Genomic DNA, 26,449 nt, shown 5'->3' on the forward strand with positions numbered 1-26,449 from the left:
CCAGGAAGGCTAGGAGGACTCGAGGAGGCTGGACTGAGGCCAGGGAGGCTGGGAGGACTTGGGAAGACCGGACTGAAGCTAGGGAGGCTAGGAGGACTCGGGGAGGCCGGACTGAGGCCAGGGAGGCTGGGAGGACTTGGGAAGACCGGACTGAAGCTAGGGAGGCTAGGAGGACTCGGGGAGGCCGGACTGAAGCTAGGGAGGTTGGGACTGAAGCCAGGGAGGCTGGGAGGACTCAGGGAGGCGAGGCAAGTGTGGTCATGTGTGGGGTTGGAAGAATGCAGGGGATAGATGGGGCTCCCCCAGCATAGGGATTTGGCCCCCAGTTGGGGGTTGGGGATCGGAGGCCAAAGCCCACTGTATGGGCCTGCTCAAGGCCCTTCCCCTACATGAGTGTCTCCCCACCTGTGGCCTGAGGAGTGCAGGAGACCAACAGTTTCCAAACTGCCCTCTAGGGGGTGCAAGAGTTCACAGAGGGGTCCAAGGCCAGCCTTGAGGGTCCCTGCTCAGGAGCTCCCTGATACCGCCTCACCTCAACCTCAACAGTTAAGGGGACTCAAGATTCTGCCTTGAAGAAAGGGTTCTACGGTCAGTTTGCTGGCCACTGGACCTGATGTAGCTCAAGGTTCTTTCTAGAATGTTCTAAGCTCGTCCAGGAAGCCTGCCCCCAGTCGCCGTTGTGTACATGCAGAGTGAGCCCAGCCCTGGGCTCGGGGGAGGGTGGGCAGAGGGACCCCCGTCCCTGAGCCAAGGTGCCCAGAGGAAGGGCCCAGCAAGCCCTCCTGCTCACCCCCTGCCTCCCGCCTCACCCCTCGGACCCAGGAGGATCTCAGCCTTGCGTGGGGGCTGGATGTCCTGGGGCCAGGCCGCCAGAGACCACAGCCCCGTGCAGGGCCCCACACATGGCAGCCTGGCCTCCTGCTGGAGCGCGTGTCATAATTTGTAATGACACCGAGGTTGACTTGTTAGCGGCTGCCTCCGCTAGTGGGCCCGAGGGCAGCGGGCAGCTGTCTCGTTCACCACTGCACCCCCTGTACCCCCAGCACCTGCATGGTGCCGGCTCGTCGGTGTGCAGTGTTTGCTAAATGAACAAATGGAGAAAAGCAGAGGCCCTCGGCTGCTACAGCTCATTGGACAAGTGCATGCGGGGGCCTGGCCCAGAACTCGGGATGCAACCTGAGAAAAGACACCCCAGCTGCCTCGGGATGCCCCCAGCTGCCTCGGGATGCCCCCGCTGCCTCAGGATGCCCCCAGCTGCCTCAGGATGCCCCCAGCTGCCTCGGGATGCCCCCGCTGCCTCAGGATGCCCCCAGCTGCCTCAGGATGCCCCACACTGCCTCCGGATGCCCCCCGCTGCCTCAGGATGCCCCCCACTGCCTCCGGATGCCCCCTGCTGCCTCAGGATGCCCCCCACTGCCTCTGGATGCCCCCCGCTGCCTCGGGATGCCCCCAGCTGCCTCGGGATGCCCCCAGCTGCCTCAGGATGCCCCCAGCTGGCTCCAGATGCCCCCAGCTGCCTCGGGGTGCCCCCAGCTGCCTCAGGATGCCCCCAGCTGGCTCCAGATGCCCCCAGCTGCCTCGGGATGCCCCCAGCTGCCTCGGGATGCCCCTCACTGCCTCAGGATGCCCCCAGCTGGCTCCAGATGCCCCCAGCTGCCTCGGGATGTCCCCACTGCCTCAGGATGCCCCCAGCTGGCCCCAGATGCCCCCAGCTGCCTCGGGATGCCCCCAGCTGCCTAGGGATGCCCCCAGCTGCCTAGGGATGCCCCCAGCTGGCCCCAGATGCCGGAGTCACAGAAAGCAGTGAAGCGTTTGGGGCACTTAGATCAAGCCAGGCAGAGGCAGGGCCTGAGCGCACAGTAGGGAAACACGACAGGCGGTCCCTCTTGTCACCTTGCAGCCTGAGCAGGGACACTAAATATTTCCTGAATTAGAGATATATGGAGAGTGTTGAAGTGCCTGGGAGAGGAAGTGCAGAGTGTATTCCTTCAGCAGCCAGCTACCAAGTGTTTTTGGAGCACCCGCTTCGTGCCGACACTGGGTGCTGGGGGCACAGCCTGGACCAACAGTGCCCACTGCTGGGTGTGCCAGGCTCCTGAGTAGGTCAGTAAGATCCCAGGTGGTGACGGGGCCAGAGAGCGATGAGAGACCAGGTGTGGCTATTTTAACTAGGGAGGGAACTGTGGTCTGAGACAGCCTCTCCCGGGGGCTGAGGCCTGACTCTTCAGAAGAAGTCGGCCCCACGAGGAGCTGGGGAACGGAACGGCATTGTAGGCAGAGGGAACAGCAAATGCAAAGGCTCTGGCACGGGAGCTGCCTGCCCTGCTGAGGAGCAGCGAGGAGGCATCATGCCCATCGCGAGGGAGGGAGGCAGATGGGGAACAGGCCACGTTGCCATCTTTGCCAGTGTCCCCACGCCCCTGTCCTGGGCAGAGCCATATCTGAACAGATGTGCGGAAAGGAACATGGGTTTCTTAAGGGCACCTGCTGGCTAGAGGGGCAGAGAGAGGGGGAGAGGGAGGGAGGGGAGGGGAGGGGGCGGGGCCGGTGGAAGCGGGCTCATCTGCAAGGCGGTTACCGGGTGTGCTGCTGCTCCTGGGCGGCCACGTAGAAGCTGAAGTCGAACTTCCAGCCCCGCTTGGCGTCGCAGGCCAAGGTCGTCACCATCCACCTGCGGGCGGGGCTCGCCGCCTGGAGCTGCCCTACTGTAGACATACAAGCGGTCAGCTTCCTGGTGAAGTTACCAAAAGGCGCTCTATACACCTAGCAGTGGATCGACAGAGACAAGACACGTGACTCCGGGAGGCTGCCTCGGCCCGCGCCCAGCCTCAGGCTCCGGCCCCTCCCTCCTCTGCCTGTCCCACCCGGTCCCGGCCCCCCGAGTGGACGAGAGAGCTTTGGGCAGAAACACAGGAGGCCTGGGTTCGAGTTGGAAGATCGGGCAAATCCTCCCTTCCCTCTCTGGGCCTCAGTCTTTCCTTCAACTGAGCATCTCTTCCAGGCCAGGCCCTGAGCTGGCTCTGAGAACACAGTGAGCAAGATGGGCGTGGTCCCTGCCCTCATGACCTGCGATTACCACAGCTGTAGGTTCTTTTAAGGGCCAGGAATTAAACAATCATGATGATAAGACAGGATAAATGGGCAGAGGAAGAGGAGGGCAAACCAAGAAGGATGGCCAGGACAGGGCTCCATGGCAGCTGATGCTTCTGAGTGAGGCATCAGCATGCATTAAGCTGGAAGGAACACTTTCTAGCGGGAACAGCAATGCAAAGGCTCAGAGTCAGGAAATGCCTCAGACACCTCATCTTTCAAATGGACAAATGTGCTGACACGTGTTAAGTGTCACTTTGGAGGATGTAACATCTTAAAGAAACACAAATGAAAAAAGGAAAAACTGGAGACCTGGGCTGGCCTTTGGAGGCTCTTTCTGGGGCTCTGGAGCAGCTGCCAAGAACAACAATCTAACTAGTGGCTACCATTCATTGAGCACTTACTAGGCTCCAGATGGCACATAATGCACAGGCCTTACCTCATGCACCTCCAGCAACCCTGGCTGCCACTTTTCATATTCCCATTTCACAGATGAGAAAACTGAGGCTCAGAGAGACTAAGTAAGCAGCCCAAAGACACAGAGTATACATGGCAGAGCCAAGACTCGAACCCAGGCCTGGCTGACTCGGTAGCCCATGCTCTCGCCACCCTGCGGGTCCCTGCCACAGACCTGGCTACTGGCGGGAGAGAATCCTCATCTGCCTGCAGTAGCTCCAGCCTCATAGACCCGGCCTCCCCCTCCCTGTGCGGCCAGTGCCCATCAGTGAGGCATTGAGGGCCCCCTCCCCTGGTCGTGGTGGCTCACTTCACGGCAGCCCCGGCTTACCTGGAAGGAGGGCACCTCCCCGTCCCCAGGGGACACGATCTGCCAGGGGGCAGGCAGGCTGGCGTTGAGGGAGAACCTGTAGACAGCGGGGCGGCCTTTACTCTTCACCTTGGACACGTACACGGTGCCTGGGGAGTCTAGGGGACAAGAGAGGGGTGGAAGGGGCCGAGTTACCGGGACTGGCTCCCCCTGACCCTGGAGCAGTCCTTCCTCTGCTGAGGAGCCGAGCCCTGACCTTGGTGGTGGTCACCAGGATGAGGTGGCTGCACGGACAGTGAGGAACGAGGTGGCGGTCAGTGGTTCGGGTGGTGGCATGGGCGGAGGGAGTGGCAGTGATGGGAAGCTGTTGGTGGAGATGTGTCGGCATGGACTAGGGGAGTGAGTGACACCAGTGATGGGAGCAGTGTGAACGGTGGGGCCGGGGCTGCTAAGGACAATGGTGGGCACAGATGGGGTGACCATGGTCATGTAGAACTGCCCTGTGGGGCACTTAATTCCGACACGTGTCCTAGTACCCCGGCTCTGATGGCGACCCCAGCGTCGGGAAGCCCCTGCCCTCCCCCGCTCGGGATGGGTTTGGTGCACAGGGCAGGTTCACGGGCACCACAGGCTGGGCAGAGCGGTGGCAGGAGGGGAGCCCACAGGCTGGGCGGAGCGGTGGCAGGAGGGGAGCCCACAGGCTGGGCGGAGCGGTGGCAGGAGGGGAGCCCATAGGCTGGGAGGAGCGGTGGCAGGAGGGGAGCCCACAGGCTGGCCGGAGCGGTGGCAGGAGGGGAGCCCACAGGCTGGGAGGAGCGGTGGCAGGAGGAGAGCCCACAGGCTGGGAGGAGCGGTGGCAGGAGGGGAGCCCACAGGCTGGCTGGGGACAGCTGGTGGGACAGGGGCAGAGGCCCCGGTTCACCCTAAGTCCACCCACCACCCAGTCCCTCCACAGCGACCCAAGAACACAGGCTCTTGTCCCACAACGGGCTCTCCTCACGGGCTCCCACGCCCTAGCACGGCAGGGTCTCCCGACACCCCCACCCCAGGCGGACCCCACGCCCACTGACCCTGCGGGGTGACCTCCGGCCGGCTGGCCCACAGGACCCCGGAGCCCCGCTTCTTCTTCTCCAGGGACGTCCGGATGTTGTTCTGCAGGCTGTGCGGCTTCTCCTGGAACAGACCTACCCCCACCCCGGAGCTGGGTCAGGGGCAGCAGGGCCGGCCTGGCTGGGCCCGGCGGGGGCGGGCAGGGGCGGGGATCGGTGACAACCCACGGACATGGAGCCCAGGACCCTCAGCCTGGGGAGAGGGAGTGTCAGGGGTCTGAAAGAAATTAAGTGGAACTAAAAAAAATTAAAAAAATAAAAGACATCGAATATTGACTGTACAGGAACCTTAAGGCAAGAAAAAGGCAGCCGCCAGCCAGAGCCTCCTGAAGCTTCCCCCCTCCTCGCTGGCCTCACTCCCCTCCTGTCAGATGGGTGACACCGGACCTCCAGGGGCTGCGATAGGGGCTGGCAATAGATGCTCAATGAGAGCACTTATAGGGGCAGCTAGAAACGGAATGTTCCCAGCTGGCAGGCGTGCTGGAGGCTCTCCTGTTTTGCCCAAGCATTGCAGATGGGTTTTATTTGTTAATGAGAGAAACGTCACACCTCCAAAAGTTTAATCCTCACAACACTCCTAGGAGGTCGCTGTTATTAACCCCATTGGAGGGGGAAGAAAGCGGAGGGTCCGGGAGGTTGGGGGACCTGCAGAGGAGCCGAGAGGCTGAGAGCCCCGGGAGGGCCCAGGCTTGTCTGCCCCTAAAGCCTTTTTGCTACAATCAGGAGGGGTCCCTTTAAGAGGCAGTCCGGAGAGCTAAGAGATAGAAGAGGCTGGGGGCTGGACTCCGACTGGGGTCCTGGTCCTTCCCCAGCTGCTCCCGGGAACGTCGGGGTCACCCTGGGGCCTGTCCCTCTGTGACATGGGAGTGGACGCGGCTCGTGGCCTCCTGGCCCCGAGGGATCGCAGGAGCCCTGGGAGCAGCGGTGATCACGGAGCTTAATTTGTGAGCCCAGGCGGCAGGAAAGGAGCCGGGATGTGGCCGGGGCTGGCTCCAATCTAGGAGGGGCTCTTCGGGCACCTCTCCGAGCTGCAGTCAATTATCATGCATTTGGCTGATGCCATTACCGAGGGGAGGCCAAGTCAGTGCGAACACTGCCCTAATTAGACGAAGGCAATTACAGCAGCCAGCGATCTCCTCTCAGGAGCCGGCGCGGTAGCCCAAGCATCTTCTCATTTGGTTTCTAACGACCCAATCAAAGCTGGGTGACCTTGGGTCAACTCCCCCTGCCCTAACCCTGACTTCAGGCTCCCCTCTGTAAAATGAGGGCCTGGCCCAGGATCTCTAAGGCAAGGAGACATGTTTGTCTCACCACCTTGCTCATCCTGGACATGCACTGTCACTAAGTCCTATGGATCTCACTCCCTGAATGTCTCTTGACTCCACTGCCACCATCAGCGTGCTGGCCCCAGCCCCCCACCGTCCCTCCCTTCCAGCCTGGCTAACCCCTTCCCATTCTTCCAGTCTCAGCTTAGACACTGCCTCTTCCAGGAAGCCTTCCATGATGCTGTGCTCCACAGTCACCCTGTTCTTCCTCCATCACAGCTCAGGTCTACTATGACAATGGCTGGCCGCTAGCAGTGGGACGAACTCCCTGAGCTTAGGAAGCCGGTCCTACCTGTTGCGGCCTCCCCGGCGCCAGGTAGCCGACACCCAGGGTGCACTTGTTTAATGAAATGTGGGAACACGGAGCGTGGGCCTCACGTCTTTCAGGCTAACACTCCTTGAGACCCCACAGGGGACCCCCAGATGGGAACCCTCACCTGAACAGGTGATACAGGAGATGCCCTCAGCGCTCAGGTTGTACTTGAGGTCCAGCAGCACCTGGATGTTGGTATCGGGCCGGAAGAGCAGGGGGGCCCGGCTGGCGGGGCGGAGCCGGCTGGCAAACACCAGGGACAGGATGAGGATGGAGACAAAGAGGCCTGCGAGGGAAGGAGGCCACACTAGGCGGGGCTGGGGCTCCGGCGAGGCCTCCAGAGCCTTGGCAAAGGGCTGCTCCCTCCATGGGGGAGCAGGGGGCAGGGTCTCCCATGGCGTGGGCAGACCCCACATGCCAGCCGGTGGGTGGAGCTTGCTAGGGATCAGTCCTCCAGGGGTGGGGGTTGCTTGTTATGCGTCACCTGGGAATCAGGCTATAAGCCACAAGCTCACACTCCTGGACAAGCAGTCACCATCTCAGAGCATTTCGTTTATAGAGAGCTGGCTCGTCCAGTGTTTGCACACAGCCCTAAATACTGTCCCTGATAATGAGGAGAATAATAATGGCACTTGGAGTTTATTGAGCACTTACTGCATGCCATGCACTGGGCTTTAGTACATGCACTGTGCCATGCCTCCCAAGTGCCATAGAGACAGACCCTGTAACTATCTTCAATCACAGGACAGGAAACTGAGGCGCAGGCTGGTGGACATAGCCAAGGTCGCACAGCTAGCACATGGTACAATGAGGAGTCCAACTCAGCCGAGTTGGTCTAACTTCAGAGCCCAACACGATGACTGGCGCATAGTAGGTGCTCAATAAACAAAAGCTGTTGAGGACCAGCTTCATTGGACACAGGTGGGAGGTGAGGCTCAGGGAGAGTGTGGATGCCAACGCAGGTCTCTGACCTCTCGCTCATCTGCAGGACAGGGTGGGGTCCCAGTGCCTACATGTCCTTTGGGGGAGTCTGCTCCCCACACTCTGACACTGGGTAGAGGTTATAAGATAGAGGGTGAGGAGGATGGGGGTCCACTCACCCACAATCACCCAGCGGCTCTTGACGGCTGACCACAGGACCCAGTGGTGCAGCAGCTCCTGTAGCTGAGCGATGAGCTGGCCCCGGCTGCCCCTGTCAGGGACGGGCTGCAGGCCCGTGGGGGGCACAGACACCAAAGACACGTCCCCCAGCTCCAGAGACACTGCCAGGCAGAGCGGGGGCCTGTGAGAGGCCTGGCCCAGACCCGAGTCAAAGCCCGCGCTGTCTCCACCCTCTCCGGGGAAGCCCCAGACCACTGGCTCAGCCCCCTGCCTCAGGGCCAGCCCTTCCTCAAACCATCTTGTCCAGAGTCACTCCCCTGGCAGAGGCAGCCCCAGGTCTCACCAGGGTCAGGCCTGCGCCACCTCTTACCTGGCTCCTCCTCTACATTCAGCAAGGGGATGTCATCGTCCAGGTAGGGCAGGGGGCCCTGGGCGGGGCCACCCCCGGCCCGCTCCGGAGTGGCGAACACGTCCCCAGGGAAGTGCAGGGAGCTCTTGCGGCCACACTTCTGGTGGCAGCTAGGGAGAGAGTGGGGAGAGGGGTGAGCCCCGATGGTCTGGGTGTCCGGGGAGACTGGGGCCGGGTCCTGGCGACCACAGGAATCCAGGTCTCACGCGGCCACTGACATCTCACCCGGCACATTCACCATGGACTCCAGAAACCTGTCCTGACTGCCTTCCATCACCCCAGCGACTCCTCTGAGGGACAAATAGTGACCAAGCAGCCATTACCCAGGGAGCGGGGATGACAACATGCAGACCCCCACCCATCATGGTGACCAAAGCAAGGGTCCTGCCTGTGCTGGCACAGGCCCAGGGCCCTGACCGGGAGGAGAAGGAAGTGGAGAGGGCTGAGCACGTGGCCACGGCCTTGGTGGAGAGAATGTGGGGGAGACGAGGCTCACCCTAGGAACACAACCTATGCGCCGGGCGAACATAAAGAGTGCTCGGTGCCAGGCAGCAGCTACCAGCCCCAGGGGAATTCTCTCACTTAATCCTCACAGGAATCCTACCCAGGAATTACACTCGTTTCACCGAAACAGGCAAGCTAACTGAGACGCAGGGAGGTTGAGTCCTACGCCCGAGGTCCCAACTGCCGGGCAAAGAGGCTGAGGCTGAAGCCCAAGGCTGGGCAGACTGCCCACTGCGTCCACTTGGTCCCCGGCCCCAACCTGGGGGCTGGGGGTGAAGATGGAGATGGGGGAGGCATATTTGGTATCTCTGTAGAGATTAGAAAACGCATCTTTCCCCAAGACATTTTGCCTCTGTCCTGAAACTGTCATAGAAATAACCACTGAGCCCAGCTGGTGTGGCTTAGTGGCTAAGTGTGGACCCATGAACCAAGAGGTTACTGGTGCAACTCCCAGTCAGGGCACATGCCCAGGTTGTGAGCTCGATCCCCAGTAGGGGGCGTGCAGGAGGCAGCCAATCGATGCTTCTCTCTCATCGATGTTTCTATCTATCCTCCATTCCTCTCTCTCTAAAATCAATAAAAACACTTAGAAGAAAATAAATAGTCAGATGTGAATGCCCACAGTGCACCGCAGTGCCTCAGCTGGAGTGGCCTTGGGCAGTGCCCAGCCCGCACCACCACCCACGAGTGGTGAAGTCTGAACCCTGAGCTGGGCTTCCAACCCTTTCCTACCACTCCTGGCTCACACGGTCAGGTGACATGGCACAGACCCCCGACGTTCCTGCCTTTGTGTGTCCTGCCCCCAGGCCAGAGACCCTCCCTCATTCCTCAGTATCCCAGTCTAGGCAGACCCTGGGCCAGACTCCATTCCCTTTCTCCCCTCCCTCCCTCCTTCCTTCCCTCTTTCCCTTCCTTCCCCGGCCACCCGACCCACGAGATCCTGAGCCCTCAGCTTCCCGCAGCAACTCTGGACTCATATGTCCGACTTGGCACACGGCTCCTGTGTCTACATATTGTTTCTCCACCAAGACCAGAGCCTTGGGGGCATTTAACATGCCGACTAAGAGCCTGGGATCCAGGTCAGGTTTTCTTGGGTTTATTCGGCTCTGCTGCCTACTAAGTGGGTGACCTGGAGAAACGTGCTTAACCTCCCCAAGCCCTTGTTTCCTCATCTGTAAAATGGGCAGAATGAGGGGAACCAGCTCCCTGGGTCCCGGGAGGAGGTGGGGGGTGTCAATATGATCAGTACCAAAGCGCTTTGCCCACTTCCTGGCACACACAGGTGGTCACAAGTGGGACCCTCCCGACAGGTTCTCTTCTCCTTCCTTGTCCCCTGGGCAGCGTAGGATTGGGCATACAAAAGGTGCTCAAAAACGAATCAAAAGGGACTGTTAAGGACATTCAGGGAGAGGCCCCCCAGCCCACCTGCCCAGCTCACCTGGTCTGGCAGGCGCCCTCTAGTGGTGCCATGTAAAGACTCCAGATGCCCAGGGCAGCAGGCATGGTGAAGAGCACAGCCAGCCAGCAGCAGGACACGATGAGGGACATGAACAGGCCAAAGTCATGGACGGCCGGGATCTGGCGGATAGAGTGGTAGAAGAGATGAGGGGGCAGAAGGATGTGGGGCTGGTCAGGCCTGGAGCCCACGGGCCTGCGGACTCTACAGCCAAAGGCACTCAGGACCCCAGACCACTCCACTCCCTAAGGCAGGACGAGGAGGCCCGGCTGCTGGGATGGCGACCACTGGCCCAGGAGGACATTGGAAGGCAAGGGCTGGTGCCAGGGGACACAACAGGGGAGGGAGAGAAGGCTCCTGTCTGTGCTGCAGCCCACTGCCTAGAACAGTGCCTGGCATAGAGCAAGCGCGATCACCGTCATCACAGGAATGACTGGGAGCCAGACACACCCCGTTAGACCAGGCCACACGGTCGTGAGGGGGAAGGGAGCGAACGCTGCCACGTGACAGGAAGAGGGAGCCCGGAGCTCGGAGCAATGGGTGTGCTCCAGAACTGTTACAGGGACCGGCACGGGAGAAAACCGTAGGCAACAAGCAGACAAGCCTTCACTGCTTGTGAAACACTTTCACAGTCATCTCATTTCAGTCCCCGCCTAATCCACACATGAGGAAAGTGAGGCTCAGAGAGGTTAACAACCTGCCTAAGGTCACACAGCCAGTAAGTGGCAGGGGTGGGCTTTGGACTCAGCTCTGCCTGCTTCCTGGATGTGGTTCTCTAGGAAGGCCTGGATTATCCCAAAGCGTCTAGTGCAGCGGTTCTCAACCTGTGGGTCGCGACCCCTTTGGCGGTCGAACGACCCTTTCACAGGGGTCGCCTAAGACCATCCTGCATATCAGATATTTACATGACGATTCATAACAGTAGCAACATGACAGTTATGAAGTAGCAACGAAAATAATTTTATGGTTGGGTCACAACATGAGGAACTGTATTGAAAGGGCCAGAAGGTTGAGAACCACTGGTCTAGTGGTTTCTTGTGGAGAGCGGGTACAGCGTTTGAACAGGCTCAAGCCTGGGACTAATGAGAGGGCACGATCCTCTCGTGGCAAAGCCACATGCAAGTCCCAGCACAATTATAGCCAAAGGCGATAGCTGTGAGCTTGACCTTATGGTCTGAACCTGTGGTCCCACGTGGCTGAGTGATATGGGCTGCGGGAGGTGCAGCAAGTAAACACAGCTTGATCCGGTACATGTAATTGAGTAGATTCGAAACCGAGAGAACATTGTAAACATCTTGACCACGCCCTTACTTTGCCTCGTGGAATCTGGCTATAAAATAAAGACTCGGCTTGCAGGCTGTGGCGCTGTCTCTCCATCAGAGAGGGCAGCACCCCACCTAGCCCCAGCTTTATTCCCTTACCCGTCTTTTCTAAATCCTTCACCGCCCCCTCTCAGGTTCACCCATGGCCATGCCGGCTCAGCACAGTTTCTAAATGGGAGGCTCAGCCCAGGCGATGAAACCCCTCAGGAACTCGAGCAGGCTCACTGCCTTTCAGGTTCTATCAGCACCAACAGCCCGACCCAAACTCAGAGCCTTCTCCTGAGCCCAACTCAGAAGCCCAGAGGAGCATGGGGCCGGCCAAAGGACGGTCAGTGTGAGTGATGACAACGCAGTACCAAGCCCATGGGTGGAAAGAGCCAGTGGTCAGGAGACGTGGTCAGGCTCACCAGTTACCAGCTGTGTGACCTCGGAGAAGTCACGTTACCTCTCTGGGCCTCAGTTTATCTATTAGGAAAACAGGGATGTAATGACGTCTTTGTCACAAGTATTTCATGAGGACTAAATGCAAAAGAGCTTTGGAAACTGCCAAATGCTCTTCAGGGCAGATGCTGGATTACTATTAATGAGCATCAATAATACATTTTATTTGTATTATTATAATCGTCTCATTTGTTAAGTTCTGGTAATCGTGATAAGTAACAAAAATGGATTCTGCCGACATGGCAAGAGCCTGAGAAAAAGGCTGTGTGGCCACAAGAGAAGGGGCGGTGGAAGGAGCAGAGAACGGGGCCAGGGGAGTATGGGAGAGACGGGGAGGCGGGGGCAGGCACAGAGGGCGGTCCCCCACCTGGGAGAAGACGTTGGCTGCGTAGGCGGCGGCCGTGGTCAGGGAGGTGAAGAAGGTGGCCTTGCCTGCCGTCTGGATGGTGTGGATCATCCGAAGCTGCGGGTCTTCCAGGTGGGTGGCCTGGCGGTAGGTGTTGATGAACACAAAGACGTCGTCCACACCTGCAGGAGGGAGTCCCGGGCCAGCGGGCAGGCTCAGGATCACTCTGCTGTCTCCAGGATCAGACCCAGGCTGGGCCGAGCCCAGTGACGGCGAACCTTTTGAGCTCGGCGCGTCAGCATTTTGAAAAACCCTAACTTAACTCTGGTGCCGTGTCACATAGAGAAATTTTTTGATCTTTGCAACCATAGTAAAACAAAGATTTATATTTTTGATATTTATTTTATATATTTAAATGCCATTTAGCAAAGAAAAATCAACCAGAAAAATGAGTTCGCGTGTCACCTCTGACACGCGTGTCATAGGTTTGCCATCACTGGCCTAGCCCAACCCGGAGGGGAGCCCTGAGAGGTCAGGCTCCAGGGAAATCCTGCTTCTCAGGTTGGAGTTTGGAAAGACCCAGCTGACCCTCGGGTCCACCCATCAGGAGTCCAAGCCCCATCCTCCGTGCTCTTTGGCCACACCCCACTCCCACAACGAGGTTCCTTCTTCCAAATCTTTGCCTCTTCCCGCCTCTGCTAGACTTCCCCCACCATTCTTAACCTCTATCCAGCAGACTCACCTGCTCCTCCCACCCTTGGGGCTTCCACCACCATATGCCAGGGCTCTGCTCCTCACCCCTATTCTACCTCCCACCACACTCTGAGGCCTCAAGGTCTGAGAGGGACTTTCTGGAGACTTCACAGGAGCCAGGGTTTGCATCCTGGGATAAGGCCCTTTCTGGGGCAGAGTTCTCAAGGGGGAAGCCCATCGCCATGGCAACGGGGGCAACTCACCAATGCCCACTATCACGAAGGCAGCCACGCCGTTGAGGATGCCCAAGTACTGAACACCAAAGACCACGTGGTACAGGAAGAGCGCCACCAGACAGCTGAGGCCAATGCTGGCGATCCCAAAGAAGGACAGGAACACTGGGTGGGGCAAGGGGACAGGGAATACAGTGGGGGGGACCCCATGGAACACACCCCCTCTTTAGTGTCCCTGACCATGGCTGGTCCTGCCTCACACCTGCCCCCCACCATGGAGTATTCTTCAGCACCCCCTCCATGCCCAGCATAGTTCTCCATACCCAGCGAAGGGGCTAAACCAGAGACCCGAGGGGCAGAGGAAGCCATCTCTGAGTAAGGCAGTCTGCTCAAGGGCCCTCATCTTTGCAGAACTTATCTCAAGGGCCATTAGGAAACTGCAAACATTACATATTTATTTTGTGCCTGCCATCCCAGTAGGCAAAGGCCCCGTGGGGATAGACAGTGTGTCTGTCATGTTTACCACTGGATCCCTGAAACCTTAGAGCATCAGGCACAGAGTTGGTGGCAGTTAATATTTGTTACACGGATGAATGAATGAATGTCTTTTTCATTTTCATTTGGGCAATAGAGAGTTCCTACTGTATACATAGTATGAAGAACTAGGGTCCATGGGGAGGTAGCATTGGAAAAGTACACTGGGGGACAGAAATGTGGCTGATGTGGGACTAAACAGTGTGCAGAATAATCCATAATAAGGTTCCAATACTCCAGACTCCCCCAAACAAGGTTACCAGCAAGAACAATAACGGTCAAAGGGCAAAGGGTTAAACTGTGTGAGGTCCCGGGAGTGGGGGCCCTTGGGTAAGGCCCACCCGCCTCTGGACCTCAGCCTACCTGCCTGGGGTTGGAAAGTGATTTCTGAGCACCCTTCCCCACCGGCTCTGACATGGTGGAGAGAAGACTATTTCTGGCATTCTTGAGAAGGAAGGCTTTGTCCGGATAGGAGCACGCCGGGAGGAGACAAGCCCTCCAGAGAAGCCCTACCTGAGCAGGAGGTGAGGATGTAAACGAGGGCGGCAATGCAGCTGCTGCTGATAAAGGCCAGGAGCATGTCGTTGTTGAAGGTTCTGCGCACCTCATAATCAAAGAGGTCTGTCCCCCCATAAAGAACCTGGACTTTGCTGGGGGAAGGAAGGAACACGGACAGAGAAAGATGGAAGCGGATTAGAGAGGGCTGTCAACACTTGAGGAGCACCAGGTGTTATCCACATAAATGGCAGATTAGATACAACAGAAGACAGATCAGTGAACTGGAATATCTAAACCCAAACATAAAAGAAAAAAACTAGGGAAGAGCATTTGAAACTCAGTGAAAAGAGCTAACGTTCATATAATTAGAATCCTAAAAGGAAAAGAAACAGAAAGTGAGGCAGTGGCAATATTTGAAGAGACAATAGCCAGGAAATTCCTAAAACGGATTCCAGTTATCAACCCATGGATTCAAGAAGTTCTGTGCACCCCAAGCAGAACAAAGAAAACCCCACCAACATAAATCATAGTAAGACCGGTGAAACCAAAGACAAAGAGAAATCTTAAAAGCAGCCACAGGAAAAAGGACCATCATTCAAAGGGCAACAAAAGATGGACAGCTGACTTTCCCACAGAAATGATGGGAGTCAGAACACAATGGATCAACATCTTTAAAGTATTACAAGAAAATAACTGCCCATTTATAATTCTAAACCAGCAGACATATACTTTAAAAATAAAAGTAAAAGAAGTTTCCTCGGCAAACAAAGGAGAATTTGTCACCAGAAAAGCTGTACTAAAAAACATACTAAAGAGAGTTCTTCAGATATAAGGAAAATTATCCCAGAGGGAAACATAAAATTGTAGCAAGTAATGAAGAGCAACAGAAAAGGTAAATATGTGAGTAAATATAAATGAAAACTGACTCAGTAAAACAATACTGTAGTGTCTTATGAGGTTTAAAATGTATATAGAATTAAAATGCATGCAACAAAAATGCAAAAGGCTGAAGGGTTATAAATGCTGTGAACTGTGTTCTAAGATTCTAATATTATCATGGAAGTAGTAAAAGTGACAATTTGTATTATTCTGTAATAAGTCAAGGTGCACGTTACCATCTCTTGGGTAACCAATAATAGAATAATAAAAAAGATTTTATTAATCCAAAGGAAGGTGCTAAGTCACGTTTACAAAGGTCCTGCTTGTCACTACTCCCATGAAGCTCTGGGAGGACAGGAAGGGGGAGAGAGGCTTTTTACCCAGAGCAGGTGTGTTGCCTCAGCAGCTGAGCGTATCAGGCAGAGGCGTTGGTATCTGAAACCCTGAAGTTCCTTCTACAGCCAGCCCCTCCCAGCTTCCCAACCCCGGCAAGCACCTTTACCCGGGGCTTCCTCCTCCTTTCCCTCCCCCAGACAAACCCCTGCTAAGGTGTTCCTGGCGCTGTGCAAGAGGCTAAGCCTGTAGAAATGAGCCAGGAGCAATCCCAGTCCTCAACAAACTCACACTCTAGTGAGACATAATTAAACCAGAACTTCCTCCAACTTATATGTGCAAAAAAGTCACCTGGAAATCCTGTAGGTGTAGGAAAGGCCTGGAGACTCTGAGATTCTGCATTTCTAACAGACCCCAGGAGCTGCGGATGCTGCTGATTTGAGGACTGCACCTCGAGTGACAAGGAATTAAACGACTGAAATACAGGTGGGCAAGGGCTATGATGAAACTGTAGCTCAGGGAGGTGAACTACATCTGAAACTCCCACAGCTGCGTGGAGTAACTGGGATCTGACTGCAAAGCCTGTGTACGCTCTTTATTGCCTCCCTTGGGGAGAAGGAGGGGGACTGTGGCAGGGGTAGAAGGGCATTTAATCCAAGCCTCAGGGAAGAATCTTCCCAGGCTGGATCTTAGAGGACACACGGGGGTCTGCCTGGCAAAGAAGCAGGGCTGGGAGGAGCTCCTAACACAGCAACTGGCATAGAAAACCCAGGGGTGGGGACTTTGAATGAGAGAGCCTGGGTTTTAACCCCATCCCACCTCTTGTGGGCTTAGTAATTTTGGACAGCCCACCGTCCAATCTCTTAGCTCATTTCCTCCTGACTCCAGAAGGGTAGCAGCACTCGTCATCCCCATTACACAAGTAGGAAAACAGGCCCAGAGAAGTAAAGTGACTTGTCAACTATCTCCCTGGATATAGAGGAAGAGAGGAACTCCTCAATCCCTGGTTAATATACTCTTTTCAGAAAGCCCTCAAGCACCATTGCAGGAAAAAAAAAAAATCAATACCCAAGACCTCCAGGGCAAGAGTTCTGGGATTTCCTACCTCCTCCAGAGCTGTCAGGCTCACTAACCATTAGTGATGATCAAGAAGAGGAGCCTTTGACCTGTCAGAGGGATAGCGAGGCTATATCTGGCTCTGCCCCTGATTGGACAGAAAGACTTCCTAGGGAAAAGGTTGCAGGGAAGGGGATCTGGGGCTTATGAGAAAGAAGCACCTGGAAACCAATTCCCTATCCCAGTGGTCAGCAAACTGTGGCTCGCGAGCCACATGCGGCTCTTTGGCCCCTTGAGTGTGGCTCTTCCTAAGCCTTAGGAGTACCCTAAATAAGTTAATAACAATGTACCGACCTATATAGTTTCAGTTTAAAAAATTTGGCTCTCAAAAGAAATTTCCATCGTTGTACTGTTGATATTTGGCTCTGTTGACTAATGAGTTTGCCGACCACTGACCTATCCTAATATAGCCCTTCCCTGGTGCACGCACGGGCAGGCACTCACGGGGGTGGCCGACCGCCTACCTGGTAGACTGCTTGGCCAGCATGGCCACGTAGGTGACCACGAAGCTCTGGAACTTGGCTCGCTGCTCCTCCCAGCGGTCGTCCACGGAGTAGTAGTTGGGCAGGGGCGCGCCAAACAGGATCTCGCTGCGCAGGAGCGAGCTCTTGAGGTTTTCTGCAGACAGGCCCTCGTCCACGTACCAGTAGAACTCGGGGTGAGTCATGGCCAGCTCTAGGGAACCTGCAGGTGCAGGGGTGGGGGGGGGGCGGGTAAAGAGCTCAGCAGGTCAACTCCCACCAGCCCTGCATCAGGGTCACCCTCCTCTCCTCAACACCTCGCCCCTTCGAAGGAAATGGGAAACTGCCCCTCAAGCAGCCCCAAGCTGTTCCTAATGGGACAGGGATGGTTTAAGGGGGGCGTGGGCAGGTTCTAGGCAGATTAAAGGCGGGACAGCGGAGACTGAGCCTACCCCACGGGCAGGCAGCTCCCACTTAGTTGACATTTTCATTTTTGTTTGAGGTTCAGCTAACTCCAAGGCTCATAGACTAACCCCCAATCCCCCTCCATCCAGGCACGCGCCCAAACCTCCTTCCTTGCCTGCCCTGGATCTCATCTCACACCCAACCCTGCTACCAAACCCTCTCTCACATGGCCCTCAGGCCTGCCCAGCACTCAGCCCCAGCCTGACTCAGCCTCACAGCCAAGTCCCTCCCCAGCCTCCTTCCAGCCCCTGAAGTACTGAACCTTCCAAGCAACCCCTCCAAACCCTGTCCCCAGTCCCATTCAGGCCCCATTCCTTACAAGTCCCACCCCGAGGCTGCCTCAAACCCTGCCCCTTACAGACCCCCCTCCTGTCCCCTCCTCCCCCTCCCCCCCCCCACACACCGCACCCTGTCCTGCTCACCCCGGATGTCCGCCAGGTCCTGGCCCAATCCGTCGTAGTAGATCTTGCCGCCCCGCTCCGTGGGGAAGAAGTAGGTCATGAGCGAGCTGGGCGGGGAGCAGTAGGAGTAGGAGCCGAGCGGCAGGTCCTTGAGCACCTCGTGCGGCTTCCAGCAGAACTCCCTGAAGCCGGGGTGGTCCATGATTTTGCGCTCAATCTCGTGGATCGTGACCAGGCGCTCGCTGGTGAAAATGTTGCGCTCGGCGTCGCCACGGGCCAGGAAGATGAGCTCGATGCGCCAGTGGGCGTGGGTCTGGGTGTTGGTGCTCACGTAGGAGCGGGAGTAGTCCCACCGCGAGGCGCCCCGGCGGGCACGGCTCTGATTGGCCAGGGTGGGCGGGGTCCCCAGCTGGCCCCGCCCATTCCAGTCCAGCCCCTGGGTCAGCGGGGCTTCACTGTGATTGGCTGCCAGATCTGCCAGGGTCGATGCGTCTCGAAGACGCCCACTCTGATTGGCTGCTGGCTTCCGGGCGGTGGCGGTGTCCCGCCCCGGGCCTGGGCCACACCCTGGGGCGGCCGGGACCGCGCGTGGGGCCCTGGCCACCCTCTGCGAGCGGTTGCCGAGGTGCAGCTGCTGCAGCTGCTCGGAGATGAGGCGCTGGAGCGTCTCGGAGGTGAAGTCCGCCAAGTCGCGCCGGTTTCGCCCCCAGGAGCCAAACTGGGACTTAAGCGCCAGAGCGAGAGCGTCGAAACGCTGGGAGGCCTCGTGGTTCCGGATCTCAAAGGCGTTGTAGGAGATGTCGATGTCCAGCGGCGGGTAGTAGAGGAACATGAAGGCCGACAGGGCCATGGGGATGCTGCAGCCCAGGAAGAGCACCAGCCCCGCGCAGCACGGGTTGGTGAAGGCCCAGCCCAAGGTGCTCCAGAAGCCGGAGGCTGGGGGCCTGGAGGGCAAGGTCCAGCCCCGCCAGCAACACTGTCCCTCTGCCCCAGCTTGGGGCCCGGGCTTCTGGGCTCTCCTAAAGGCCTCACCCGTTGCTTCCTCGTCTTCCTGCTCCTCCTCTAGCCACACATCCTGCAACAACGGGTCATCCTCTGAGTCCATAGCCTACAGAGGAGGGAGAGGGTCAGCAGGCTGGAGAGAGGGGAGGAGGTGCCCGGCTGCAGTCGCCCAGGCCTGGGCATTAACCCTGCCCGGTCATAGACACGGACAAATACCGCAATGGAATTGCATCAAGCAGTTCAGTTCAACGGAACTGAACTCAACCACATGTGCACAAAACATATATTGAGCAACTGTAAAGTACTTTCTAGAAGTATGAAGGGAGCGGGAAAGAACTTGATCTTTGGAACAAGATGGACCCTGGTTTGGGTCCTGGCAGTGTGAACATTGGCAAGACAGTGAACCTCTGAACCTCAGAGTCTTCGTAAAAGAGAGATGGCCATTCCTGCCTCACACCATGGGCGGGAGGGGGCGGGTGGGGGCAGGGTGGAAGCGCTCTGCAGTCTGTGTAGTACATTAGTTATTTTCTGTCACATACACAGATTTTTTGGTCTCTCCTCCCCCACCCCCCACCCCCCACCCCTTGGGGAGTGTAAGGTGCCCGGCCATTGCCCATGCAGCTGTGCCAGGGCTAGATGCGGGCCATGGCTCTCCTCAAGAACTCCTCTCAACACCTCCCCGCCCCGTCTGTGGGACGCTGCAGCTGCAGCCACTGTTTGTCAGGCTCAGACCACTTAACATGCAGCTCCAGCAACAGCAAACCTTTGGGCACAGGCAGGGGCCGGGCATCTGTCTCCCTATGACTTGGGAACAAGCAGCAGGGGGGGGTGGGGGAGGGGGCCTGGCAGGAGAGGGCAGGGCTGGGCAGCTTAAGGACTCCAGCAGGGTGGCCTGAAGGCAAGGAGGCCTCCTGGCATCCCTGGGCAGGGCCTGTCCCCCTTGTCCTGCCTGCCCTCTGTTTGGATGGAGAGAGACTCATTATCCGGTTAGATGTCAGGCAGTGAGAGAAGGAAGCTAATTATGCCAGAGCTGGCTAATTAATGCTGCCTTTCCTATTAACATTCTCTGGAGTGCTTCATTTCAATTAGACAGTCTGTCCGGGTAGAGAGGGGGCTGCCGGGTAGAGAGGGGGCTGCCGTTAGCCCAGAGAAAGTGGGGAACAGAGGGTGAGGGGAAAGGAAGGAAACAGACAAAGAGACTAGGACAGGGGAGAGATCAGAGAGGAGAGGGGAACTGGAGGGTGGGGGGCGATAGAGATGCAAATAGAAAAACAAAGGAAGAGATTAACAGAGTGAGCAGGGCAGGGGTATGACGTGACGGTGGGTGGGAGAGGAACTAGGAAAGCAGAAGACTTGCAGAGAGAGAGGCCGGGAAGGGGCGGGACTGCTCCTGTCCTCTGCACGGTTCCTATCAATGAAACAATTAAACTTCCCCTCTGCGGTGCCCTAAAGCGAGCCTGACGAAGACATACTAACCGCAGAGGCTTGATTTGTACTAGCAGAAACTCCTGAGTGTGAGCCGGAGGTGGCTCGACTCACTCTGTCTCCAAAGAGCAAAACCCAGGCTGCACGTGGAGGTGGACGGAGGGGCCCGTGGAGCCTGGGTCCCATTCCCAGCCTTCAAAGGAAGCTGGAGGTGAGAGTGGAGAGGGGCAGGGGCCACTTTGGCACTTTTTCTGGGGACCAAGTCCATCCCCCCATCCCCAGTCTCAGCCTCCTTTCAGGGTACAGGTTTACAATGCGTTCGTCTGTTAGGATGTCAAAGGCCAGGACTCTGGGTCTGTCACAGCAGCACTCCTTGGGTGATTTGGGGGCCCCTCTATCCCGCTGCTGCTCCCCTAGGAATGCCACTCCCTTTCCCAGCTGCCCAAATCTAAAGCATCTTTAAAGGCCGTACTCAAGTGTCACCTCTGCCAAGAAGCCTTCTCAGATCTGAACACACTCCCCCTGGCCCCCAGTGCTGCCGGGTAAAGATGACTTAGGAATGGAGAGGAGGACTCCCTCCCCAGGGGGGCCCCGCTGGTGGGCGGGGTCTGACTCTGATGCCTCAGCCGACAACCACCTCCCCAGGCCCCTCCACGGGATGGGCTGCAAATCTCGAATTTGTCTTCCTTTCTCAAATGACAGGAATTGATTAGATTAGCAAGGAGCTCCAGCTGCTGCAAGGTGCCTGTTGTTGGCTCAGACAAAGAGCCCGAAGTAGGACTCATCAAAAGGGACTGTGATCACGCCTTATGCTCTCCCGTTGGGTGGGCCCTGGCATAGGCTCCTGCTCAGTGACCGGCCCGTGTGCTCTCTTGCTGTCTGTCCCTCCCTCTGCCTCTGTCTGTCTCTTTCTCACACACTCACACTCACACACACACACACACTCACACACTCTCACACACACACTCTCACACTTACACACACTCACACACTCTCACACACACACTCTCACACTTACACACACACACACACTCACACACACAAACACACTCACACACTCTCACACTTACACACACACACTCAGAAGTGGTCAAAATTAAACTCTGGGCCTCCCAGGGGCCCACGCACCGAGGTGGACACTCGTCCACACAACAAGGTCCCCTCCTCTTGGGAAAAGCAAGTGGGGAAATCGCCTAAGAGGCAGCAGCAACCCTCCGAAGGAAGAACCTGACCCAGTTTCAAGGGCCAGGCGTGGTCGCCTCGAAAGTCACCTTTGCAGCATAATCCCAATCTTATAACAGAAAAAAATAAATCCACAAATATATGCATTTAAGAAAACCCATGAACAGTGGTTATCACTTGGAGGGTGGCGGGTGATTTTTATTTTCTCTCTCATACTTGTCTATTTCCACTTTTTCTGCAATAAGCAGGTACAGTCTTACTTTTAGAATCAGAAATAAATGTTATTTAAAAATAGAACGTGTGTGCCTGTGTGTGGAAGAGATTTTGCGAAGAGCCTTCAACTCCTTGAGGAGCTCCTATAATGCGCGTGGGAGGAGCTTCTGTCCCCCAAGGAGAGAAACAAGCCCAGCTGGCCCAGGTGGCAGCTGGGAGATCCCGGCTGGAAAGCAGGAGGACCTGGGGAGAGAGTTGGCAAAGGCCCAGTGGGTGGATGAGCGCGTAGCCTCCTGCTCCCCGTTGGAGAGCGGGCTCTGTAAAATGAGCAGGGCGCAGGTCAGGGCCCACGGGACCCAGAGGAGACATCCGCGCACACCCAGCGGAACGCCTTCGTTTACACACGGGGAAATCGCGGCCCTGCCAGAAGGGACTTGCCCAAGGTCATATTTCAGTGGCAGAGCCAGGACTCTTGGCTCGAAGGAGTGTGCAATCTGCTCCCTCACCAGATTCTGGGAGGAGCTTTTGGCAACCCCAGGAGAAGATGACATCTGGACCCAAAGAGCCATAATTGGGGAGTTATCTTTTTAATTTTCTTTTTAAATATTTTTATTGAATTTATTGGCGTGAGTGGTTAATAAAATTACATAGGTTTCGGGTGTACAGTTTATAACATCATCTGTACATTGTACCGTGTGTTCACCACGCCAAGGGAAGCTAGTTGAAGGTCTAAGGAAGAAGGCATTCCTCAAGTCACCAGCCAGATGGACTTGCCCATCTAGACACAATGGGGCTTTGGTGGGAGGCAGTGTTGCCTCAAAGACACCCCCAGCTTCCCTCCTGGCCTGGCTGTTTCCAGAGCAGCCCCCTGGGGATGTGGCCTCACCCACAGCCTGCCTGTAGCCCTGTTTACAACTTCCCTGCCACCAAAGGGTGACGGAACCCTCCCTCTTTATGCCCCACCCCAGCCAGATGATGAAAATGTAATCCAAAAAAATCACATTAGACATGCAGATTCGACTTAAAATACCTATATGTATCTATAATTTAATGGCAATTAGGAGCTCATCAGCTTTTTCTTCCTGTCTCGGGGTGTTTTGCCTCCCTGGTTCAGCTCTGCTCCTGGGAAAACATCATGGGGCCTTTGATCCTTGGGCTGAGAGATTGAGCGAGTGGAAGTTCAAAATGAGATATTGTGAGTTGAGCAGCTCCATTTACCCCTGAACGCTGACTGCCTCCTGGGTACGGGTCTGCCCTGCCCTCTGGTGATGCAGCTCATCTGAGTAGGAGAAGGCAGGAATGGGAAGAGGAGGGTCCTGTCCCTCTTAGGCATCTTAGTCCTAGTTCCCTATTTCCCCAGGGCCTGCACCACTCAGATGCCCTGGCTTAGTGCCTACCACCCAGAATCCCAAATTCTTCTCAGAAGCCCAGCACTCCCCCTTAGGCCAGGAGGCTGCAGAATCGTTGAGGACATGGAGGTCAAATTGGGGCAAAATCACACAGATGGGGTGAAGCCAAAGCTGGGCTAGCTCCATGCAGAAACTCTGGCATCCTTTAAGAGAATCATCCTATATAATAAAAGCCTAATATGCTAAGTGTCCGGTCGTCTGGCCGGCTGTTCAACCAATCAAAGTGTAACATGCTAATGATATGCTAAGGCCACTCAACTGCTTACTATGATGTGCACTGACCACCAGGGGGCAGACGCTCCGACTGGTAGGTTAGCTTGCTGCTGGACTCGCCCTGGAGCCCTCCCGGGGTCCCTCCCCGGCCCCAACTGTGCACCGGTGGGGTCCCTCGGCCTAGCCTGTGCCCTCTTGAAATCCGGGAACCCTCGAGGGATGTCAGAGAGCCAGTTTCAGCCCGATCCTGCAGGCCAGGCTGAGGGACCCCACTGGTGCACAAATTCGTGCACCGGGCCTCTAGTAACATAATAATGAGCTGTGCGCCCACTGTGTGCGAGCACTCTGTCCACCCTCTCTCATACTCACATCAGCCCTGCAAGGGAGCATCATGAGTATTTCACAGAGGAAGAAACAATAGGAGAGGTAAAGCGACTCCCTTGTGGTCACACAGCTAATAGAGGTGGAACTAGCATTTGAACCTCAGACTTACCCATCCCAAAGCCCACGCTCTTTGCCCCACTCCCAGCAGCGCTTGAGTTCCCTGAGAGCTGAGATGTCAGAAACCCACTGCCCTTTAGCCAGCCCGCACCATCCTCACAGGACCGGAGATCACTCAGGCCTCGGCAATTCTGCTTTCAGTAGGTGACAGCTCAGGGCAGGGTGCAAAGGAAGCCTACCAGTTTCAGAAGCCTAGCTTCCCTTCGGTGGGAGCCTGGGTGTGATGGTTAATTTTATGTGTCGGCTTGACTGGGCCAGGGGTGCCCAGACATTTGACTGAACACAATTCTGGGTGTGCAGACGGAGTAAAACAGCTCGTCCTCCCTCGTGTGGGAGGCCTCATCCAATTAGTTGAAGCCCTGAGCGCGGCTGAGAGGGAACTCTCTGCTGACTGCTGGGGCTGGGCCATCGGTGCTTCCAGCCTTCTACTCGGACTGAAGCATCGGCTGCTCCTGGTGGTCAGGCCCCCAGGCACAGACGTAACGGCACCATGGGCTGTCCTGGGGCTCCAACTTGCCAGCTGCAGAAACGACGTCTCAGCCTCAACAATCATGTGAACAAATTCCTTGTTATCCATCCATCCTTCTGTCCATCCATTCATCTATCCACCCATCCATCCTTCCATCCATTCACCCATCCACACATCCTTCCTTCCATCCATCCATCCATCCATCCATCCATCCATCCATCCATCCATCCATCCATCCTTCCTTCCTTCCTTCCATCCATCCACCCATCCATCCACACATCCACACATCCTTCCATCCATCCATCCATCCTTCCATCCATCCACCCATCCACCCATCCATCCATCTATCCATCCATCCATCCATCCATCCACACATCCTTCCATCCATCCATCCATCCATCCATCCATCCACCCATCCACCCATCCACCCATCTTTCTACACTCTATTGGTCATCTGTCCTTTAAACGTTCCTATGGAGAACCCTGACTAATACAAAGGGACATAAAGCATCCCAGAGGGAAAGTGGGGGTGAAGCAGGGAGCCCTCCTAGAAGCTGCATCCTAGGCCCCTCCTAAAGTTTTATCTCCAGAAGCCCCAAGTCCTACCTAGATCTCAAATGAAAATGGCAATAGAGCCAGGAGAAGCCCTGTAGAGAAAGGGGCCTGGCCAGGTGACTGCCAGCACATGTCTGAGCCCTTCCCCCAGAAGAACAACTTAAATATACCACCTCTCTGCCTCCCCAGCCCTGAGAAAACCTGCTTTGTGGTTGCAGCTGAGGCAGGTACCTGCACCTTCTCCCATCAGACCTGCTGCCCCCTCCCCGCAAGGAATCCATACCATTCTTATGGGCTACCGTGGCCAGCGGAGGGTGAGAAAATCAGAGTGCTCCTCCCCCCAAATGAAATCTGGACTTATTTGTTGGGAGCCCAGGTGGGGGTTAGAGGGGAGAGAGCTGGGCAAGGGCTCTGTGGTGGTCCTGCCCTGGACCCTCATTTCTCAAACGAGGGCAGACTGTGGGGATGAAGCGTTTAAAGGACAGATGGCCGCCCCGGGCTGACAGCTGGTGAGGAAGCTGTGGGCACTGACTCGTAAGCCCAACAGCTCCATATATATCAGGCAAACAAGCGTTGCTCCCGCCAATATATCACCCGGGGAACCAGTCGGCACCAGAGGAACGAACATTAATGGTCACAACAGCCACTGTGACTGTCCCCGTTCCATGCGTTCTCTGGCTAGTGGGCTCAGGGGACCAGAACTGGTCCCCCCACTCTCAGAGGGTATACCAGGCACCCAGAGCACCAGGGCCTGATTGTAAGGGGGAGGAGGGTGCTAACATGGATTTTGTAGTCAGATGGACCTAGCTTCACACCCGGCTCTGCCACTAGCTGGGTGCCTTGGGCAAGTCTCAGTTTCTGCATCTGTAAAGTGGGGATGGAGGTACCCCACCTTTTGAGTCACAGTATGATCACCGTGAGCTTCGCAGTTGGGGAGAGGCCTGAATCTGGCCCCGGCTCATGGCAGGTCTGCAGGTCGGCCGGAGCTGACTCTCACTCTCTACCACCTCGGCCCTCGGACTGGGATGGGGACCAGTCCCTGGTGCAAATGCAAACGCCTGGGACAGACACCGGATGTAGCCAACCAGACTCGGGGGGTGGGGCATCCCTTGGCACCATCTCCTCGGGGATTCTGTTGCAGATGGTCCAGGACCATTCTCCCCCGTTCCGTCTCCCCCCAGCATGATCTAGCCTTTGCCCTGCCTTCCACCGGGGCTCACATTGGTTACCCCCTGGCACTGGGAGTAGACTCAGCCTCCGGATCTGTGTCCAGGACTCATGCCTTGAAGTGCCTCTTCTTCCAGCCATGGGGGTGGGGTGGGGGTGGGGGGGGAGAAATGATGACGTTTGGACCAGGAACAGGACTATGTTCCCGGGGGGCTGGGGCACACAAACAGGCCACCCACATCTGCCAACCAGCTCCTCCTGGTGGGGCCAGGCAGTGGAAGAAAATAGAAGGCCCCCGGCTCCCTGCCTGCCAGGCCCCATTCGAGGAGCTGGGGCGGGAGCTGCCCACCCACTGAGCACTCTGTGTGCCCACCCAGCACTGGGCACTTTACTTAATGCCACTTCTGTTCCAGCTTCAGCTCCATGAGGCAGTTTAGGGGGCTGGGACCTGAGCCTCTGCAGGCCGGTCAGAGCCCATCCTGTAGCCACTGCTCTGACAGAGGAATTGCACCCCAGCT

At 56.7% G+C, this 26,449-nt stretch overlaps 1 protein-coding gene across 1 annotated transcript in view; it reads right to left on the reverse strand.

The window, feature by feature from the left end:
- Positions 1-26,449, reverse strand: part of DISP3 (dispatched RND transporter family member 3) — a 44,917-nt gene that overhangs the window by 8,067 nt on the left and 10,401 nt on the right. Inside the window, exons 2-13 of the mRNA XM_059691261.1 lie at positions 17,817-18,903; positions 16,933-17,152; positions 14,156-14,292; positions 13,139-13,273; positions 12,204-12,364; positions 10,056-10,195; positions 8,075-8,223; positions 7,704-7,865; positions 6,728-6,889; positions 4,927-5,040; positions 3,878-4,014; positions 2,579-2,763 (exon numbers count right to left, since the gene is read on the reverse strand). Of these exons, the coding sequence (XP_059547244.1) occupies positions 2,579-2,763; positions 3,878-4,014; positions 4,927-5,040; positions 6,728-6,889; positions 7,704-7,865; positions 8,075-8,223; positions 10,056-10,195; positions 12,204-12,364; positions 13,139-13,273; positions 14,156-14,292; positions 16,933-17,152; positions 17,817-18,900 (2,786 nt within the window). The 5' untranslated portion in view covers positions 18,901-18,903. The remainder of the gene's footprint in view (positions 1-2,578; positions 2,764-3,877; positions 4,015-4,926; positions 5,041-6,727; positions 6,890-7,703; positions 7,866-8,074; positions 8,224-10,055; positions 10,196-12,203; positions 12,365-13,138; positions 13,274-14,155; positions 14,293-16,932; positions 17,153-17,816; positions 18,904-26,449) is intronic.

The sequence above is a fragment of the Myotis daubentonii genome, chromosome 3 (assembly GCF_963259705.1).
Source record: "Myotis daubentonii chromosome 3, mMyoDau2.1, whole genome shotgun sequence".
Classification (NCBI taxonomy): Eukaryota; Metazoa; Chordata; class Mammalia; order Chiroptera; family Vespertilionidae; genus Myotis; species Myotis daubentonii.